This window comes from Stenella coeruleoalba (genome assembly GCF_951394435.1).
Source record: "Stenella coeruleoalba genome assembly, chromosome: 21".
Lineage (NCBI taxonomy): Eukaryota > Metazoa > Chordata > Mammalia > Artiodactyla > Delphinidae > Stenella > Stenella coeruleoalba.
Window position 1 is genome coordinate 3,383,747 of NC_137167.1, and position 21,804 is coordinate 3,405,550.

Sequence of the window (21,804 nt, forward strand, 5' to 3'; positions counted from 1 at the left end):
TTCTCTCTCTCTTTTATTAAAAAATAAAATTTATTTATTTATTTATTTATTGGCTGTGTTGGGTCTTTGTTGCTGTGCGCAGGCTTTCTCGAGTTGTGGCGAGCGGGGGCTACTCTTCGTGGTGATACGCGGGCTTCTCATTGCGGTGGCTTCTCTTGTTGCAGAGCACAGGCTCTAGGTGCGTGGGCTTCAGTAGTTGTGGCACACGGGCTCAGGAGTTGTGGCTCATGGGCTCTAGAGCGCAGACTCGGTAGTTGTGGCGCATGGGCTTAGGTGCTCCGCAGCATGTGGGATCTTTCCGGACCAGGGCTCGAACCCGTGTCCCCTGCATTGGCAGGCGGATTCTTAATCACTGTGCCATCAGGGAATCCCCCTTCTCCCTTTAATTATATTTTCTAAGATACATTTATTCTTTATAAAAATTTTTATTTTATATTGGAGTATAGTTGATTTACTATGTTGTATTAGTTTCAGGTGTACAGCAAAGCGGTTCAGTTTTACATATACATATATCCATTCTTTTTCAGATTCTTTTCCCACATAAGTTATTACAGAATATGGAGTAGAGTTCCCTGTGCGATACAGTAGGTCCTTGTTGGTTATCTATTTCATATATAGTAGTGTGTATATGTTAAACCCAAACTCCTAACTTATCCTTCCCCCACCCCTTTCCCCTTTGGTAACCGTGTTTGTTTTGTAAATAAGTTCACTTGTATCATTTTTTTAGATTCCACATATAAGTGATATATGAAATTTGTTGATTATTTTATATATAGTACTAAGATACATTTATTCTTAATATCTGAAATTATTTTTATTACCATTTTCTCTCTTATTTTTACTCAATACTTAAATATATTTCTGACAGTACAGCAATTTCACCCTAAACTCTGCATCTCGTTTTCTGCTGAATCCTATCAGGAGCTCCACCTGAAACGGTGTGGGGTCATTAGCAAGCATCTGTGCCCCTTGGAGCAGTGGGCTGGGCCCAGCTGTGCACCCAGGGAGGCTGCCCCTCCATGCTTACCGCAGAGCATCTTATGCAGTTAAAGAGAGAAATGAGGAAACAGAGAACACAAGTGTTACTGACCTGTTTATTAGTCATGCCTTTTTTCTTCCAAAGAAAATAGTTCCATCAAACCCTTGGTGGATTCAGGGGCAGAAGCAGGACAATAACTGGTGTCCCTTTGAAGTGTGGCTGCAGGGCATCCCCTGCTTTCCCAGCTCAGCTGTGGAAGCAGAGAAGAAACTTCAAAGGCGGACTTGCTGTTGATCCTGCTGGTGGAGGCGTGACTCCCATCAGCGGGCTTCAGAGAAGAAATGAGGAATCTTCCTCTCTCACTTGCCAGAGTTCCACTCTCACCAAATGATCTGTGAGGTTTTAGTCGTGACTGTCTCTGTCCAGTGGATGCAAATAAAAAACCATCACCGTCCATTTCGTTGTGATTGATGTTTATTTAGGTACACTGTACAAATCAGCTGAGATAGCCAGTTTTCGTAATTTGTCTAGATCTGTGCCACACATCAGGGACAGCAGGTAAACCGCCCCCGTTCCTGATTACATGAGAGCAAAGCAAAGTTTAAGAAGATTGTCCCCTTGCTGCTCTGCTATCCCCAGGCCATAATTGTAACTGTTTACAATCCTTCAGTCCGAGTATTCATTCTACATACAGGCGGTACGTTCAAACTCATCTGTGAGTTAAGAAATAATTATTCCATTTGGTCAACAATTCACCTTGTACAATATATATATATATTTGAAAAGATTTAAATTTTAAAAGTAAATGCAATTTCCCTGAAATGATTTTATTTGGTCTAAACCTTTTCATTTATATTCTTTACTTCATAATTATAAAGGAAAAGGCAATAATGCTTGAAATATTAACTCTAACTCTTAAAATTATAGTTTTGATTCAAAAACTAATTTATGGACAGTTACATGGACAGTTGAACTTCCCTGCCACTATCCCCAACCGGCTTTTATTTAAATAAATATGAAAAACTGGGTGAAAACATTTCAATGTACAGTACAAAATGGTACAAGATATGAGAGTCTGCAGGGAAGCTTATTATGCTAAAAAAGCCTAAGAAACCATACAGTTACATTAAAGACTGATGGTCACATGACCCCAAAGCAAGCCGCTGACACCAGTCAGAGGTGCCCATGTATTCCGCAGTATAGCCCCAGCACGGCCGAAAGAAGACTCTTCTGGTGGAAGAAACTCCTGGGAATACAATTAAGGGGAACAAACTCCAGTCACAGAAAACTTCTACAGTTAGCAGGGGGGTGCGCATCACAATTTCACAACGCAGAAAAGATAGTTTACTGTGCAAATTCTGAAGTAGCAAAAACGGTTAATTCGGTTAGAGGTAACAAGAGCCATAAGAACATACGTTAGTCTGTTATCCTTATTATATTTATCCCAGAACACAGTCGAAGAGGAAGTTATTCCAATGATTAGATTTTTATTTTTTAAGTTGGCAAAGAAGTTCCAAAGTGGCATCAGCTCCAGACTCTTGCTTCCAAAGATGTGTTTTTATTTCCTGACTGTCTCCTGAAGGGATCAAAGTCTTCACAAGGTACAGTCACCATCTCTGGTGATAGTCTATCTTCCTAGGTACGTGCAGACTCTCTGTGTTCAGGCCTTTTGAGGAATTTCTGATTTGTGGAACAAATGATTTGGAGATGAGGTTTAAAAAAGTGAAACAAAACACACCAAAAAATTGGGGAAAAGTCACAAATAAAATGATTTTATGGAGACAGAAGTTTAAAAAAATTGCTGCTCATGACTTGGCAGCGCGAGGAGACTGCACTCTTGAACAACGATCATTCCTGCTGCTCATTTTCTGAGATTTCATTCCAATGAGAGCTGCACGCTGTCAGCCTGGCTCTGTGGCTGCTGATAATCATACTTTCTGGCTATTGAAAAACAAACAAAACAATAAGCAAGAAAAAAGGAGATATGATTAATAAGATCGCAAAATAATTATGAGCTCACATCATTAAATCACAGTCAAGTCATGATTCTCAGTAAAGAATTAGCTTAGAATTAAACTATTTTTTATTCATTAGAGGAAATTTATTATACTTCATGATCCTCTAATTTCTCAGCAGTGCTGATATCCATTTTCAGATGTTTATTATTATTGTCTTGTACATCAGGATTATTCAGAGCATTGAAATATAGGGTAAACACTAATTAAGCTACTAAACTTAAATTAACATTTTGTAATGTCCTTTCTTATTTCCCATCTCCACCTCAAGATAAGTTAATAATAATGCTTTTGTCCACATCATAAGGAATTTGACTATATTTTAAATGAGAAGCCTAAGAGATTTACTGAACATTGTCATTAATATAAACTAGAAGAAAAAACAGACTTGCAATTCTGTGTTCTTTTTGTGCTTCTGAGAAATATTTATTGAAGGTCTTAAACTGAAACTAGAGAGAGTGCAGGGCTAAAGTCTTTGCAAATGTCGTTCACTGCTTGGCTTTCAAACTTTCAGTCTCTTCATTAAGTTTTTTACCAGCCAAGGAAGAAATACTGTTTGTTTATATACTCAGGGTGGATCCAGATTATTGTGGCTGAAAGCTTTACAATTTTGGGAGTCCTCTTTAAGGAAAAGAATTTTGTTTGCTATTTCCTCTTGAACTTCCAGACTAAGTCAGGACTAGACATGCCATCATCAGCACTAAGAATGATGCAATGTGATGGGACTCTTTATTTTTTAAATAAATTTATTTATTTATTTATTTACTTATGGCTGCATTGGGTCTTCGTTGTTGGGTCTTAGTTGCTGGGCATGGGCTTTCTCTAGTTGCGGCGAGTGGGGGCTACTCTTCATTGCAATGCGCTGCCTTTTCACTGCGGTAGCTTCTCCTGTTTTTGGCTGTGTTGGGTCTTCGTTGCTGCACAGGCTTTCTCTAGTTGCAGCGAGTGGGGGCTACTCTTCGTTGCGGTGCACAGGCTTCTCATTGCAGTGGCATCTCTTGTTGTGGAGCACAGGCTCTAGGCGCGCGGGCTTCAGTAGTTGTGACACGTGGGCTCAGTGGTTGTGGCTCACGGGCTCCAGAGCGCAGGCTCGGTAGCTGTGGCACACGGGCTTAGTTGCTCCGCGGCATGTAGGATCTTCCCGGACCAGGGCTCAAACCCATGTCCCCTGCATTGGCAGGCAGATTCTTAACCACTGCACCACCAGGGAAGCCCCCCCCCCCCACCCCCCACCGCAGGCGGATTCTTAACCACTGTGTCACGAGGGAAGTTCCTGTGATGGGCCTCTTTAAATGTGCAAATACTCACTATTTACAAGAACAATGGTTTCCAAAGATGTCCACATCCTAATCCCCATAATCTGTGAATATGTTACCTTCTGGGGCAGAAGGGACTTTAAAGATGTTTTTAAGGTAAGGACCTTGAGAAGGGGAATTACCCTGGATTATCTGGCCCAACCTGATCATAGGGGCCCTGAAAATCAGAGAACCTTTCCTGGCAGAGTTGAGAGAGAGAGGGAACTATAAAAATGGAAGAACGGTCAGAAAGATGCAGTGCTACTGGCTTTGAGGATGGGCGAATGAAGCCACAAAGCAAGCAGCATGGGTGGTTTCTAGAAGCTGGAAAAGGCAAAGAAACAGCTTCTCCTTTAGAGCATCCAGAAAGAAACAGCAGAACTCTGCCAACACCTTGATTTTAGTCAGTGAATCTGCTGTAGGACTTTTAATCTCTAATTGTAAGATCTGTGTTGTGTTAAGCCACTGAATTTGTGATAATACAGCAGCAACAGAAAGCTACCATGCCTTACAAACACAGGTGTCCTGATAAATTTCATTTTATGCCGTTCTCATCAAAGAAGAACAAGAGCTGTACACTGGCTTTATAATTGTATATGCTATACTACTGAATATTTTTTGATAGGATCTAACTTCTGATTTTTGTTTGTTTGTTTTTTGTATTTGGCTGTGCCTCCAGCCATGTGGGATCTTAGTTCCCTGACCAGGGATCGAACCTGGGCCTCTGCAGTGAAAACACCGAATCCTAACTGCTAGGCCACCAGGGAACACCTACAAACTTCTGTTTTGACTAGGCATCAATGAAAACCTAACTCTTTACTTATAATTTTCTATACAGAGCTTCTGGTTCCCTGTTTTTGTTTTTTAAATACTTAAATTTCCTTAAGGATATATTTTTTTGAAGTGAAATACAAAAACATAAACTTGCCATTTTAACCATTTTTAAGTGTACAGTTCAGGGACATTAACTACATTCACACTGTTGTGCTGCCACCACCACCACGCTTCTTTTGATCACCCCACACTGACCTTTGTCCTCATTCCACAGTAACTCCCCACTCCCTCCCCCACTCCTAGTGACGATTCTGCTTTCTGTCTCTGTGAATTTGCTACACAGAAGAGAAATCACACAATATTTGTTCTTTTGTGACTGGCTTCTTTCACTTCACAATAAAAATAATTACAAAGCATAATGTCTTCAAGGTGCATCCATGTTGTAGCATGTGTCAGAACCTCCTTCCTCTTGGGACTTCCCTGGTGGCGCAGTGGTTAAAAATCCGCCTGCCAATGCAGGGGACATGGGTTCGAGCTCTGGTCCAGGAAGACCCCACATGCCGCAGAGCAACTAAGCCCGTGTGCCACAACTACTGAGCCTGCGCTCTAGAGCCTGCGAGCCACAACTACTGAGCCCACGTGCTGCAACTACTGAGCCCGTGCTCCACGACAAGAGAAGCCATTGCAATGAGAAGCCTGCGCACCACAACGAAGAGTAGCCCCCACTCGCTGAAACTAGAGAAAGCCCGTGTGCAGCAAAGAAAACTCAATGCAACCAAAAAAAAAAAAAAGAATTTCCTTCCTCTTAAAGGCTGAATAACATCCTATTCATGTATAGACCACATTCTGTGGATCCATCAGTCAAGGACACTTGGGTTGTTTCCATCTTTTGGCTACTGTGAATAATGCTACTCTGTAACATTCAGTTTTACTTCTTATTCTGAACTAGTAAAACATGAATGCAAAAGGGACAAAAGAGGAAACAGGGAAGGTGTACCTTCCTCCCACCTGATTAGTCCTGCAGTTCCTTTCCCCAAAGGAACTGCTGTTACTACTTCTCAGGATAAAATTTATGCTGAAGAAATTTCTAGAGGTTCTACTTGTGTAAATATATATATATATATGGTTTTTCTACTTTTCACCTGAAATTCCAGCCCACCCGAGACACATACCAGTAACATCTTGCTGATCACTCTTTCTTGCTTCTTTCTATGCGAGCACGCAAACACACAGACATCTATCTTTCTTTTAAAAATATCCACTCTTTTCCCTCGAGTCCCACAGTGTTCCCATCAAGGTAATGAATGTTAATAATCTGATGTGTATCTTTCCAAGCCTTCCTCCAGACTTGTGTAATTATACAGAACATTTTTAGAAACAACCCAATCAAAAAATGGGCAGATGATCTAAATAGACATTTCTCCAATGAAGACATACAGGCACGTGAAAAGATGCTCAACATTTTTATTAGAGAAATGCAAATCAAAACTACAATGAGGTATCATCTCACACCGGTCAGAATGGCCATCATCAAAAAGTCTATAAATAATAAATGCTGGAGAGGGTGTGAAGAAAAGGGAACCCTCCTACACTGTTGGTGGGAAGGTAAATTGATACAGCCACTATGGAAAACAGTATGGAGGTTCCTTAAAAAATTAAAAATAGAGTTACCATATGATCCAGCAATCACACTCCTGGGCATATATCCAGAGAAAACTAAAATTTGAAAAGATACATGCACCCCAATGTTCATTACAGTGCTGTTTACAATAGCCAAGACATGGAAACAACCTAAATGTCCATATACAGATGACTGGATAAAGAAGAGGAGGTGTGTGTGTGTATATATATATATATACACACACAATGAAATATTACTCAGCCATAAGAAAGAATGAAATAATGCCATTTGCAGCAACATGGATGGACCTAGAGATCGTTGTACTAAGTGAAGTAAGTCAGACAGAGAAAGACAAATACCATGTATCACTTACATGTGGAATCTTAAAAAAAAAAAGATAAAAATGAACTTACTTACAAAACGGAAATAGACCCACAGACATAGAGGACAGACTTGTGGCTGCCAACGGGGAAAGGAGTTGGGGAGGAATGAATTGGGAGGTTGGGATTAACATATGTGTACTACTGTATATAAAGTGGATCACCAACGAGGACCTACTGTATAGCACGGGGAACCATACTCAATATTCTGTGGTGACCTATAGGGAAAAGAATCTGAAAAATAACATACATATATATATATGAATCACTGTGTTGTATACCTGAAACTAATACAACATTGTAAATCAACTATACTTCAATAAAAACAAAATTCTATACTACATTTTTATTACACGTAGATAGGGATGTTTTGGTCATTTGATTTTAAAGGAGCAGTACCCTAGCATATATATAATTACATCTTGCCTTTTCTCATTTAATGATACACCATGGAAACCACACCTCATTTTTTTAAATGGTGGCATCAAAGGCTGTGGCTTGGATGTACAATTCATCCTGGCTCCTTGCCCTTTAACCTTTGTTTCTTCTCCACCACTTACTCACAGGGTTTAGTACCACAGGACATGTTAATAACCTCTGGCCTGGAAGCCGTTCCTATACTGCTATGGCTGCAGCACATAGTAATTTAATTGTCAAGAAGTGGCTGCAAACTCTATAAACACAAAATTTCAAACCTGAACTAAAGTAGGTTCAACTCAATGTCCCCTCAGCCAGATCCCCCAAATGCTCTTGGCCACCTCAACGCCACTGCACATGAGGGAAGTGCAAAGGAGGGAAATTAGAGAAGGATGAGACAGGAGCCTCACCGACTGTTAAGGCATCTAATTTCTGCCAAATTTTCAAAACGTGAAACACGTTGCTAGGGCTCCTCTCAGGGTCTTGGAAGGGCCTCAAATAAGTGAAGTGTCCTGAAACACTAACTTCATGCAAACCGGGTTTGCTGATACTGTGTTGAGCATCTAAAAAAGGCCCTACATTTTCATTACCAGCTATTTCTTTCTTAAAAAAAAAATTTTTTTAAATTGAAGTATAGTTGATTTACAATGTTGTGTTAGTTTCTGGTGTACAGCAAAGTGATTCAGATATACATACATATATTCTTATTCATATTCTTTTCCATTATGGTTTATTACAGGATATTGAATATAGTTCCCTGTGTCATTATCAGCTATTTCTGATAACCTTTGCCAACGAGACTCAACCCCAAAGAGTCTATTTTAAATATGCTTATGTACGTAATTAAGCACAGAATACTTACAAATGGAGTACATTTCCAGTTGCTGTCTTAACCGAATTTTGCTTATTGTGTCATAAAAGTTGGGCTCTGACAGAGTGTCTGTTGGAGGTGGCACACTGAATATCCTCATAATTCTCCTTTTATTTCTAAAACACAAAACCAATGCAGAAAAGAGATTTGTATTCATAGCTGTAGGACTGTAACATTCAAACGATCGTAGTAACCAGAAGCTGCATTAAAAGGACGTAAGTGGCCCTGAGTCCATCTTCTATTTTGTCCCCGTGAGATGCTTCCTGGGCTCAAGTATTCTTTCTTTCACTAGAAGTATGAAGCTGTACATGTACAGTCACAGGGTTATAAGAAAGAAAAGAAAGTAGCTGAACATGCCCACTTCATACAACAAAGCGTCTCCCCTCAATCCCCACAAAAAAAGCCCTGTTGTATGGAAAAATGCTCAGACAAAAAACGTATGACTATTTTTCCCCTCCCTCTCATGTCACGCAAATAAAACTAAGTTATTGCAGGCAGAGAATAAACAGAATGTGAGCAGACCTTAATTTTGAAAAACAATGAATAAACGATTTCTTAAATAGAGTAGCATGGCCTTAGTGGGGTCATATAGTTAAAATTAACAACAGCCTGTCTCTGCCTTTAAAACATTGGGGTGGGGAGGAGACGGTGGCTATTTTTAGGGGAAGGCTGTTACCTGCCAGCGGCTCCCCCATGCTCTGTGGAGGCCTCCTCTCGCCTGCCCCCCCCACCCCCCAGCCCCGCTCCCCCGAGAGTCCAGGCGGCCAGCTGGCCAGCAGCTCAGGGGTCTCAGGGTCGGGAAGGGCGAGCCTGCAGGTCCCGTGGCAAGTGTGGGTCTGAACTTTTCCCCGGGCAGAGCATCAATTATTCTTGGTTGACTAATTATCCTGAACTGTCTAATGCCTTTGACCTTGGTAGAGGACGCCACCGAGCACATGGCTATGGGCAGCAGCAGCTCAATCCAACTACTGCTGTTTTTCCTCTTCAAAGCACGCCCCTCACCGTGCATTTGTTTTTAACTGTACTTGAAGGAAAGGAGCCAGGGAGTGTGGAAAAGAACAGCTGAATTACGCTACAGCATCTGGAATCACAGCAAGAAATATTTATTGAGGATTTACACCATGTGGCACATCAGGGACACAAAGGTTAAATAAAAGTCCTTGTTCTCAGGGGACTGAGTTTTGGGGGACGGACAGACAAGTAATTGGATCATACCAATATTATGCACAAGAAACAGAAGAGAAGGCTTGAAATTTGCGAAGACAGAATTGCTGAACACATAGGAGTTAGAGTTTGTGCATTTCAGGGACATTGGCCCAAAATATGTGCTCATCCAAGGGTGACAGTGAAGCTGGCTGAATGAGAAAACTGAGCTATATCAGAAATGATAGAATAGGAGTATAGAGCATCTGGTCTGGGTGCCAAGAGCTGCACTTAAATCCCCATCTCTCAGAGCAACTGGGTTTTCCAAGCCAAATCCTGGTGTCCGGTAATGTGAGGGCTGACCCGACTAGACAGTGATTTCATAGCAGGAACAAAAATGCTGATGAAATTATTTTTGTGCATTTAACTTAGATCAAACAAACAAACCTACAAAACTTATAAATGGCTGGGTTCTTATCAACCCTGAGAATCTAAAGCCTTTACCTCTTGGCATACATGAAGAGCCCAAAGCTGACAAGGATCACTACCAGGTACACGTTGGTGGCTTCATTCCAGGCCTCGTGAACACTGTAATCGATAGAGCCCTCGTCACCCATCACTCCGTAACCGCCAGGCATGGGACTGTAAGGCAGCAAAGAGGGCAGGGTTTCTTTCAGTTAGTGATGGTGTGACGGCTGGACAAGGGCTGGCAAACAGAGGGCCTGCTGGCCAGTTCCAGCCCCCTGCCTGCCTTTGTATGGCCCAGGAGCCAAGAATGGTTTTACATTTCTAAACGGATACATTTTAAGCAGAGCATCTTCCATTTTTGCCTCACAGCCCTCAAAGCCTAAAATGTTTACCATCTGGCCCGTTAAGAAAATGTTGGCCAACCCTGGTCTAGATCACTAAGGCATGGAACACATTTTCGCCTATTTCTGACTTTGAAACATCACAGTTCCTACATAAAGGTTCAAACTTGGGATTTAAAAATCATATTTCTAAAAGGATATGGGTTGAAATGTCACTGCACAGTTTCCAAACTGTAACTATCACCCAGATGAAAGCAACTGAATACTTAAAACAGAGGTCCACACAAATGGCTGGGATGCTAAGAGAGAAGGACAGCGTTAGACCCGTGACAGCAGTCTGGATGAGATGCGCCAGCCAGGACCGTGCTCTTCCACAGGCCCCTGACACACCTGGAAAACGAAAATGTCTGGAGCTTTATCTAGTTTTGGCCTCCTGGCCCACTGTGGAAGCTATGGGATAAAAAGTTATTTTGCTATTTACACAGCTGTGACTTCTATTCAAGGAAATGCATTCTTTGGACATTCCCACAGAAAATGAATGGTAACAGCAAGTATATCAAGTAGCAAGGGAAAGAGTACTGGTTTCTTATTTGCACTTGGGAAGTTCACTGAATTTTTCCTTAAAGAGAAAGTTCTGCTCTTGTGTTAAATCTAAACTAGGTAAGTCTAAGTAAAATGACCTAATATGTGAAAGAAATTCGGAAGTGTTGTTTTAGATACTCTATCAAAAGGAGAAAAACTGGGCTTCCCTGGTGGCGCAGCGGTTGAGAGTCCGCCTGCCGATGCAGGGGACACGGGTTCGTGCCCCGGTCCGGGAAGATCCCACATGCCACGGAGCGGCTAGGCCCGTGAGCCATGGCTGCTGAGCCTGCGCATCCAGAGCCTGTGCTCCGCAACGGGAGAGGCCACAACAGTGAGAGGCCCGTGTACCGCAAAAAAAAAAAGGAGAAAAACTGAACAAATGACAGGTGATAACTGTACTGTAGTTTCTACTAAGATAGCCATTTTCTAATACCAAGAAAAAAGGTATCTGGAATGTCCAAGAAATTGTTTTGCAATTTTTTCTAGACACCCTATAACAGTGAAGGCATTGCAGAAATTCCTCCACTGAAATATCTTGCAATCTGTCCTGTGAGCCTCCAAAAAAATTTTTTTTTTTTTTAAGGTAAGTGGGCTCCTTAGGTGCCTCTCCAGGGCTCCTTAGTTGCGGCTCACCGGCCCCTTAGCTGTGGCATGCCAACTCTTAGTTGCAGCATGCATGTGGGATCTAGTTCTCTGACCAGGGATCGAACCCAGGCCCCCTGCACTGGGAGCGCAGAGTCTTATCCACTGTGCCACCAGGGAAGTCCTCAAAATGTTCTTTAGTGTAGATTTGGCTCAGTAACTTAATAAGTGTATATTAAGGGCAGAGTCTGTTTTCTTTCTTACAGTTTGCCTCTGCATAAAATGAATGAAATTTCCTTGGGGTCTGCTCCCAGGCCAGGTGGCATGTTGGCCCCATTCTGGCACCTGAAGTCTCTGTCAGACGTTCGCGGACAGACTGTATTAAAGTGAGTATCGTGAATGGCCATTTAACTTACATTCTAGACATTGAGGGCAAGAGTCATTCCTCTGAAACATCTATTGGTGTCTGATGAGCATAAGGATTGGTCTTTTAAAAATTAGACAGAGAATAATAAAAACAGAACTTAAAACTTTATAGATGCAAGATCTAAATATTAAACATACCCAATTCCTACATATTAAAGATTGGCTATGGATTTTTGTTTTTTTTTTAAGAGAGTGGGAGGCGCAGGGGGATTTGGCATTATTCACAGTTTCAATTCTTATTCCTTAAAATTGAACTCCAGAGTTTCTCTGGATGTAACATTATTCATAGTAAGTAATCAGCCTACTTTAGGAATGGAAACTTTTGGAACATCAGAGACTATAATTGTCTTTACAATTTATGGAATCTAGCATTTTTTTCTAGATTTCCGTTGGTGCCAAAACATAAAATAACGATGACTGTTTTTGGCCATAAGAGATGACTTCAGAGGTCTGGTTTGAGGTGCTGTGGAAAGGCCGGCACGGCCATGCAGTGAGGGTGGCAGGTTTCAGGATTGGGAGTTACGAACAAATTGGAAAAGAAAAGGGGAGCAGACTTAACAATGGCTACTGAGACATTTTGCAGGTGCCCTTTATCTGACACACTTTTAAAGTATTTCCTACGTGTTTTCTACCGCCTGACTGGATCTGAGCCAGATGAATTTCTTGCTTTAGTGTTCCACAAAATTCTGTTCATGTGCCACTCAATAAATGGTGTATTCCTACAGAGCTGTCTTCCTCCTCCTACAAATATGCCAGTTTTTCATTATATTTTAGAGAAGGATTCTGAAATTCTGCTGACCAAGAATGGTGAAATTTTACTGTGAATTACACAACTTGATTGGTACGCAGTGACACTACTGTTCTGGGGACACGCACTTGAGTTACTTTTAGTAGTATGGTTGTGAAAGACTTGCACCGGGGGTAGGCCTTTCGTGCCTGGTCCTCCATCATGACCAATGGCATGCCTTTGTAAGACTGCCAGGAATAAGGAGTGGTCCTGTACAAAGTCACAGTACAGACCACAGCTCCCATGTGGCCTGAACTATGACTGGTCCCCACCCAGCTCGCCACAGTCTAACCAAGTGTACACACACACACCTGCTGAGCGGCTACTGCACACCTCACAGCCTCCCTCTAAGTCTGAAGCACAATGCCCAGGGGCGTTACAGTGGTTTGTTCCTGGCAAGTTAATGGATGTTTCAGCAAGACCACCATGTGCTTGGATTGTCATTCAGGGCTTTTCTGAGAAAACTGCACCTTTTCCACATATTTTTCCTGTAAACTAATGCTTGAGCTATTTCAGTAAGGAGTTGCTAGGATGAGCTGAACATAACTATCCAGAGATAAAGTTGGCAAAATGTGACAACTGGCGCTTGATTTCAGTTTGACAAACTTTTAAGTAGAGAACTAGTACTCTTCTTGGAATCAAGCGGCTGTATCATTTTTAAATTATTTTCTGTATTTGGGGTTCCCGATGCCGTGTCTAGGTGGTTCAGTTTTGAGGATCACTTGTCATCGTGTTCTGAATGGTATCCATTTCGTCTCTCACTTAGAGCTTTGCTATTTTGAAACAAGTTCAGATTGGAGTCACTCGCACAGTTCTACGAGCTCCATACAACACAACCCATCGCATCAATGTTGTTTTCCCTCAGTCCTCTGAAACGCTAAAGGCTTGGGTTGCTGAAGCGGGAGGGTACAAGGTCACAGGCCTTCAACCAGCAACACGAAGGCAATTAACATCTGAGGGGCCTGTGCTGGGCAGTCCACATATGCATTTAATTGTTACCATCACCCTGCTGGGAGGCACGAAAGCTCCACCTGGCAGACGACGCGGGGTGGGGGGCTGGGTACACAACTCGCCCAAAACCACCCAGGCTAGCGAGTCGCACGCTGGACTCCCAAACGTGGGCGCTTCCGGCCCTGCCCAGACTCGTGAGACTTGCCAATCCCGGAGAGAGGAGCAGTCTAGCGGGCAGACAATGTAAACCCCCACCCCGGCAGGCGGCAGGGGCCGGAGCCGCCAGGGCTCGGCCGCCGCGGGCTGCGCGCGGTGCGATCCTGAAGCGCGCCCGCTCCACACCCCCATCCCCCCATCCTCCCAGCCCGGGTGCCCTGCGCTGCGCAGGCGGCGGCCTCCGCCTTTCGATCCGCGATTCGGGAGCTGCGGGCCTCACTGTTCCCTCCAGCCTGGGGCGCGGCGGCAGAGGAGCTGGGACGGCCGGGCGCGGGGCTAGGGGCGCCCTCGGGCTCCCTTCCCTCCCTCTCACCCTCCCCCCCGCATGGAGGGGCGGGGCGGGGCGGGGCGGGGCGACTCACGCCGCTAGCTCTGCAGGCGGCACGCGGCCCGGCGGCTCTGCTCCGCGCTCTTTCCCCGGCAGTCGTGGCCGGACGCGCGGAGCCGGTTACCGCACGGACCGGACGACCTCTGCTTCGTCATTTCCTGCCGGCCCGGCGGCTTCCGGATGGAACGAGGAGCCAGGTCTTTCCCCCCCCGCCCCCCCCGCCCCCCTCTCAGTGTGCGAACCGGAGGGACGCCGCGACGGCCCCGGTGCCGCCCCCCGGGCGCGTGAGTGCAGCCCGGCTCCCTTCCCCGGCCTAGCGGCGCGGCGCTGGCCCCGCCCCCGGCCCCTCCCCGCGACCCTGGGCGGCGACCCCGGCGGTGGGTCCGGCCGCCGTCGCCTGGAGTCCACGTGGGTCTGGCCGCGCTGCGTCCGAGCGCGCGGGGAGAGGGGACGGGTCCTCCCGAGAGCGCGAGCAGCCTCCAGCCCCACCTCGGCGCGCCCGGGCGGCGTCTCGGCGTGGGAGGTGGGAGTGTGCATTGGCCCCGGGTCGAGATTAAGCTGGGAACGCGAAGATTTTCCTTTTTCGTAATGAGGGCATAGGGTTATTTTTAATATTTGCTTAGGAAAGCACGTGCTGTCACTGGCTTTGCATTTTCCCTGTCATAATAAATGATGCGTGGCCGAGGCTATTGAAGTGTTCTAAAAACTGGATGTGCCCAGGATGCTGTAGTCTTGTCAGTTTAAGTGACTTTTGGATATTTAAAATTTTTGTAAGGACTTGCAAGATTCTAGCATGAGACAAGTAATGAATTTATGTAGGATTTCAGCATGAGTATTGAAGTAATCAGATTTCAGTGGTTGGCACAGCCTTGCAAATAAATGGCCACTTGTCCACGTGCTTGAGGTCTTAACTATTCATTTTGAGCGAGTTCTCTAGGATCAGCTGACTGCTGATTATAATTCATACTAGGCCATGTAGAGGCTGTATCCTTAATTGATAAGCAGAGATTAGAGGTAACGTTTAACATCCTACCCCTTAGCCAGCTTTCTCTGCTGCTTTGTGGATCATTCTGTTAAAATTAAACTCACCTCTGTCTGGATGAAGAGCATTGCTTGGTACATAACATAAAAGCTTTATTTCTAGTAGTAACACATATTCGTTTATATATATTATATATACATAATCACGTGCATAAATTTGTAACTGTTTAGTATGATTACAGAGTTGGAAAATTAGGAACGATAATAATGTGCAATGTTGAGTACTGATTGCTTGCCAGGCCTTTGCCAAATGGTCTACATGCTTTATCTCATTTAATCTTCCGGATAACTTTTTGCATAAACATAGGTTGCTTAGAAATACTTGAGTACACGAGTTTGATTTGAACGTGTCCAAATGCGGAATATGTACATTAATTGCTTCTGTTTCTGTTTTTTGTAAAATAAGGGTGTGGGCAATATAAAATGACTCATAGAGTAATTTAATGTGTTTTTCAAGTTGGAAGAAGGCTTTGCATTTGCACAGAACTGCAATTAGTCCCTTTATTGGGGTATTCAATAGTTTCCAAAGCCCTGTGTCTCTTTATCAGAGTTCCCATTACATGTCATTGTCACCCAATGAACAGGCTATGCTTGGATGTTGGAAAAAAGTAAATGTTGGGAAAGCCTTGATGGTCCCTTCTGAAAGGTGCCCTTTTTCCATATATAGTTTCTAAGCAACATTCCTAATTAAGGGTTAACGAATGACAGTCAAACAGGAATGTGATTTTCCAGGAAATAAAAAACTGGGTTGGCTGTTACTTTGTTGATGAGTCTAACTTTCATGGGTATGTAGATGTTGAGAATGTTAAGTAATCTACGTTGTAGGGGTTCTACCTTACTTTTCAGTTTGCCTTTACATGTCTTAAACATATTTGAGTCCAGTACTTTGTGCATGAAGAAGTTAAGTTTTTGACTGGATTTAATTGAGTAGTTTTGACTTCCTTAATCAAGAAGTTTATTCTGTGTTTCCAAAGGTACAATGTAATAATTTATGTAGGCGTAACAATGACGAGAATGATGGTGGGATCCAGCAGTTTGCATCTTGGGAGAGTAGGATTGGGTGAGAGGCCTGCAGAGGATGAGCGAAGCGCTTGGAAATGTGTCATATTTGTGATTAGAGCGTATTGGACTTAACGCATCTTCAGATAGTGGTCCATCATCGCAGAAGAAAGGAGTGAGAATGCTTTGCCAGTCGGTATTTATAAGAGGGTTCCTTTACCTGAAGGCGTTCTCTTCTGGGAGGAGATGAGTGGACGGATGTAGGAAGAAAAAGATGCATGTGTTAACACTTCCACCCATCGTGACTAACTGATTCCTGCCAACACATGCATCTTCAGGCACTTTTCTAGTAGATATTTGATATCTGTGGGCAGCCACTAGTAGAAGAAGAAGGGAAAAGGGCGGGAGGAGACAAAGCACAGGGCTTTAATGAATAGGCTTTTATTTGGGCAAGATTGAGCAGCTGGGCCTCCGCAGCCTCTATTACGAAAACTGTTCCAGTAATACTGTGTGTGTCTGAAAATCTCTTATATGTTATTTGTATCCAGAAATATGGAGAATATCTCTTTAATGTGCTTCATAAACAATGGAAGATATTTAGAATACAGTACATGAAAAGTTATTAATTTCTGTATGTTTGCCATTGTTGGAAGCCGGAGTGACTGTAATGCCAGCATTGGCTCCTGTTCACGAGACATTTAAGGGATGTTGTGTTTCATCGGGTTGGAGGACAGGCCCTTCCTCCTTACTTCAGAACTTGGCTCTCACGTGGAGTGAGTGCCCTTTTAGGTCCCAGGGTGCAGGGGCCGTTTCTGGGTCCCTCATGGCCGTATTCCAAGAGCCAAGGACAGAGGCCGGCCTACGGAAGGTGTGCAGTAAATATCTGTGGAATGAGCAGATATGCTGGAATCCTCTCTCTGTTCCCACCTGTCGTGGAAATCCAAGTCACCTCTAGGGGCAGGGCCACTGCAGGCTTGCCCTCTCCAGAGTCCCAGCTCACAGTGAGCCCTTTGAATGGTAGCTGTTTAAACCACATACTTTGGCATTTAATCATTTATGGCTTTATATTGTTGCATGACCATTTCCTGTGTTTTGTTTCCCCACCCAAAATACAGGCTACTCGAGGGCAGGGAATACATGTTTACACAGGTCTGTGTTTGAGAACTTCCTTGTTCATCCAGTATAATAATTTGTACCGAGTAGGTTTATTTTTACCTATTGAGTGAATATTAGGTGCCATGGGGGGAACATCAGAAATATTCAAAATGTGGTCCCAGTCCTCGAGTAGGTAGTATTTCAGTTGGGCAAACATCGTGTACACACGTGGAACAATAAGGGAATTTGGAGTTACATAAAGCACATAATGATAGCTAACGTTGATGTAGTGCTTACAATGTGCTTTTACATGTAAACATATTCGACTCTCACAACAGTCCTTTGACGTAGGTACAGTTATAATCCCACTTTTCACATGAGGAAGCTGAGGCACAGGGAGGTAATTCAGTCACCTGCCCGAGACCACAAAGTGAGTAGTAAGCAGGGAGGTGGCATATGAACCCAGGCAGCCTGGCTCTTGAATCAGTGTGGGTTCTCTGGGGAGTTTTACTTTATCAAAGACAGAAAAGAGAGCTAAAAGTTGACCCTAGTTTCTCAGCTGTAAAGGAAGCTCTTTAAAAATTTCAAAGTAGCATACATGGTGGCAATGACTTTGAGCTGCAGAAACAATGCTGGATTTTCCAGGCAGAAGAGGTTGATAACGAAATGGTTGAGGGGACTGTATTTTGAAATGACTGAAGGCAAGAGGAGAAAAACCAAATTTTGAACCTCAAAGCTGAGGGAGACTAGGACTCTTGGTAGCTGTTGAATTCTAGGACAGTGATTCACCAGGACAAAGGGCAGTGACTGTTTAAGGTACTAATTCTGTGTCAAATAACTCATGTGAAAGAACCCCTAGTGAATGTAATTTACCAGGATGGGAGCATTACTAAAGGCTTCCGGTGCCCATCTGTCCGTTTGCCTTGTCCTTTTGTGAAATCTTGACCCACTTTTTCAGCTTGTCTTGGACAGTAGAACACACTCTTGGGGCCCGGAGGCCTCTTCCAACCAAGTAATATTCATTTGGTGGAAAAAAACTTAACGGCACTGTTGGTTTGGTGACAAACCTGGAGTGAGGTCACTTTGAAGCCATGTGGACTTGGATGAGGGCCTGCAAACAAAATCCAGCAAGATGAAGCAAAGTGGTTTACTCTGAAAGCCCAGTTTTGTATCCCTTTAGTCGGGAGCTGACAATATTATATTGGGGGTGTTGGGCACCAACAGAGCCCATTGAATCCACATGACTCGGCCGATAGGGGAGCACACACGTCACCATACCCGCTGTCCAGGAATCACAGGAGGAGGTGCCCTGGAGTGAAGCCTGGGCCACAGCCCCGGTTAGCAGCTCTGCAGGTACGATGTTCTGCGTGACATGTCGCTTCTGCTGGGGAGGGGGGTGTGACCTTTGTCTTGGGGGCAGCTTTATAACTTGAGTAAGAAATGGCATGTTGCTGCTATCATTTTCACATCAGCTCATGTTTTGGGATGGCCTGTCAGAGCAGCAGCTTATGACTATGAATATCGTCCTGCAGTTGTGTTCTATTTAAATATCTGAGGATATAGTTGGGACAATTTGGGCTAAAAATAATCTCCATTGAAGTGTTTATCCATTTGGCACGTTAGCCTTAATCTTAGTTTTGGCATCTTCTCTGAACGGGGGATTTTTAGGGAAGCAGAAAATGACACAGTGATTTCATTTGTCTTAAACCTGTCAAGCTGGAGTAATGGCATCCCTACTGCCCTGTTTTATGACTCTTAGGGCTGTAGAGCTGCATCCCGAACGTGACCTAGTGTGGTGGTTCTTCAAGTATGAGTGTAGACAGAATGACCCAGGGTTCGTTATACAGTAACAGGAGCAGATGCCTTAGCCTAATCCCAGAGGTTAGAGCTCTTTAGAGCTGGAGCTGGGCAGGCATCTGTATTTTAAGCCATCCTCCGGTGACCCTAGTACCCATCTCCTCATGTAAGAAGAACCAGCCCTGTATTTTAGAGTTTTTTTTTTTTTTTTGCGGTACGCGGGCCTCTCACTGTTGTGGCCTCTCCCATTGCGGAGCACAGGCTCCGGATGCGCAGGCTCAGCGGCCATGGCTCACGGGCCCAGGCGCTCCGTGGCATGTGGGATCTTCCCGGACCGGGGCATGAACCCGCGTCCCCTGCATCCGCAGGCGGACTCTCAACCACTGCGCCACCAGGGAAGCCCCAGCCCTGTATTTTATAGATGAGAAAATCAGGGAAAAGTCAAATGGCTTGCCTACAGCTGATTCAGTGGTGTCAAGATTTTATCACCAGATAGTATGCAATTTCAGAATTTTATGGCTAGAAGAAATTTTCCAGGTCATCAGTTCTGTAGCTCACTTTATAGCTCAGTATAAATCATGCTTGTTCATACCATTTCCAAATAAGATATGAACGCAGAGAAATAGTGTTTTCTCAAAGCCCATCTTCTATCCTGGCCATGGTAAACATCAAAACGTCAGTCACCAGAATTTCTTTACAATTTTAATGGCTATTTTTTGTTAATTTCAGGAACAGTCAATTATTTGCAGTATTTTTAATTGTATAACCTGTGATGCCCTATAAAATTTTTTTGAAAATATATTTAGAGTTGAAGGGAAGGATTGAAATTTTTTATCTGAGTTACTTATTTTTCAGTCTTAGCGAAAATATAACACTATGTGAGAATTTTCAGTACTTTATTAGAGTTTTTTTGTTTTTAAAATCTGATTGATTTTTAGCTTTTTTTTTTTTCAAGGCATCTTACCTTGGAAACAGCACAGCTTGGCTTCCGTGTCATCGCTGAGTTCAGAGAATCCTAGTTTCACCGTGTCCTCAGTAGAGACCAGAGAACCAGGTTTGTTCCTTCAAGAAGTGTCCCAGTGCCTTGGAATTCAGCAGCTGTTTCCAGAAGTAAATAATCATGTCAGATGCCTGTGAATGGACTGTATGGCCAAGTGACCCGTTACGATATTCATGGAAGAATGGTTTAAAAAAAAAAAGAAAAAAACTGAAGAAAAGGCAAATTTCAAGAATTGGCCCAATGCCATTTAGGATTTTTGAGCAGCTGAAAGAAGATAGTTCTGCAAATATGAGCAACAAGACTGTAGCATATTTCTTTACATGTTTCTTACATTGTCTTTGTTACCCCATTGCTTTTATGTATAATATTTGAGTTATTTTTCCCCTGCTGCTAAAGCTGGTAATCTGCTTACGATCAGAGTTTCAATCTGTGTGGATAGAGAAACAGTAGATACAATAGGAGGAATGGGAGCTTATAATAGGATGTTGGCCCTCAGAAATTGACTTTCACTGAAGAATTCCTCAAGGCGCGGGATATTGAGAAACTGCTTCTTCTCAGTGATTGTTCAAAGCTTTGGGGCTTTAGGTTCATCTTCCTTTATCTTCCTCTCAGCCTCTGTGTGTGCCTGCTTTTTTCCTTGCACAGTTTTTTGGACTGAAAATCTGATGACTATATTTTTTCAGCTTAAAAATAAGAGTTATACGAATTACAGCTTCATAAATAGACCTTTGGTACGGTAGCTCTTCTACCCTTGGTTATTTCCTAGGATTAAGAGTAGAATAATTTCCCTTCTTTTTCAGAATAGCTCTTCCTTATTGTTTTTATGTTCTTGTTAAGTGTTTTGTTTTCTTCTATTGTTTCTAGATGGAAATGAAGGATGATCTCTGTGTTCTGTTTTCAGTTATGTAGGAGTCCAGAATAAGGTGGGTCGTAGAAATTTATAGGAAATTTGCATCTTTTCACTGTTATTGTTTTAACCTTGTGTTAAGCTTCCATCAGACTTTTTTTTTTTTTTTTTTTTAGCAGTATTGATGTAAATGTCACCTTCTTACTCTGCCCTTTCTTTTTTAGGGCAGTAGTAAGAAGCAGGGATTTCTCCAAATACTGATAAGCACAGAGGGAGAAAAAGTGAGAGAGAGAGAAAGCTTTTGTGATTAGTAAATGAAGCAGTTGGTCACTAAGGTCATTGATGTGTATGTGTCAGTGTGAAAATTAGTTTGTGGAACAATAAATGCTGGAGAGGGTGTGGAGAAAAGGGAACCCTCTTGTACTGTTGGTGGAAATGTAAATTGATACAACCACTATGGAGAACAGTATGGAGGTTCCTTACAAAACTAAAAATAGAACTACCATATGACCCAGCAATCCCACTACTGGGCATATACCCTGAGAAAACCATAATTCAAAAAGAGTCATGTACCACAATGTTCATTGCAGCTCTATTTACAATAGCCAGGACATGGAAGCAACCTAAGTGTCCATCGACAGATGAATGGATAAAGAAGATGTGGCACATATATACAATGGAATATTACTCAGCCATAAAAGAAACAAAATTGAGTTATTTATAGTGAGGTGGATGGACCTAGAGTCTGTCATACAGAGTGAAGTAAGTCAGAAAGAGAAAAACAAATACCGTATGCTAACACATATATATGGAATCTAAAAAAAAAAGGTTATGAAGAACCTAGGCACA

The 21,804-nt window shown here is 43.1% G+C and overlaps 2 protein-coding genes across 4 annotated transcripts in view; one reads left to right on the plus strand and one right to left on the minus strand.

Annotated features, from left to right (window-relative positions):
* Positions 1 to 957: 957 nt before the first annotated feature.
* On the minus strand, positions 958 to 14,345 carry SMIM19 (small integral membrane protein 19). Its single transcript, XM_079909455.1, has 4 exons — positions 14,211 to 14,345; positions 10,000 to 10,137; positions 8,344 to 8,468; positions 958 to 2,920 (listed from the first exon to the last, which is right to left on the minus strand). Exons 2-4 carry the CDS (start codon positions 10,131 to 10,133, stop codon positions 2,856 to 2,858), a joined length of 324 nt encoding a protein of 107 aa, XP_079765581.1. The 5' UTR covers positions 10,134 to 10,137; positions 14,211 to 14,345; the 3' UTR covers positions 958 to 2,855.
* SLC20A2 (solute carrier family 20 member 2) overlaps positions 14,345 to 21,804 on the plus strand; it is a 104,749-nt gene continuing 97,289 nt past the window's right edge. For 2 of the 3 annotated variants that reach the window (XM_079909450.1, XM_079909452.1), the window contains exons 1-3: positions 14,345 to 18,664; positions 20,064 to 20,162; positions 20,973 to 21,031. The gene's annotated coding sequence lies outside the window, so the exon portion shown is untranslated. Of the gene's footprint in view, positions 18,665 to 19,636; positions 20,163 to 20,972; positions 21,032 to 21,804 lie in introns of those variants that run through there. The other variant, XM_079909451.1, reaches the window with a different exon arrangement.

Coding starts and splice junctions, on each gene's coding strand:
- SMIM19 (XM_079909455.1), bottom strand. CDS start 10,133: ATGCCTGGCGGTTACGGAGTGATGGGTGACGAGGGCTCTATCGATTAC. Junction 8,469..9,999: donor CTCTTCATGTATGCCAAGAG/GTAAAGGCTTTA, acceptor TTTGTGTTTTAG/AAATAAAAGGAGAATTATGA. Junction 2,921..8,343: donor ACTGGAAATGTACTCCATTT/GTAAGTATTCTG, acceptor GTTTTTCAATAG/CCAGAAAGTATGATTATCAG.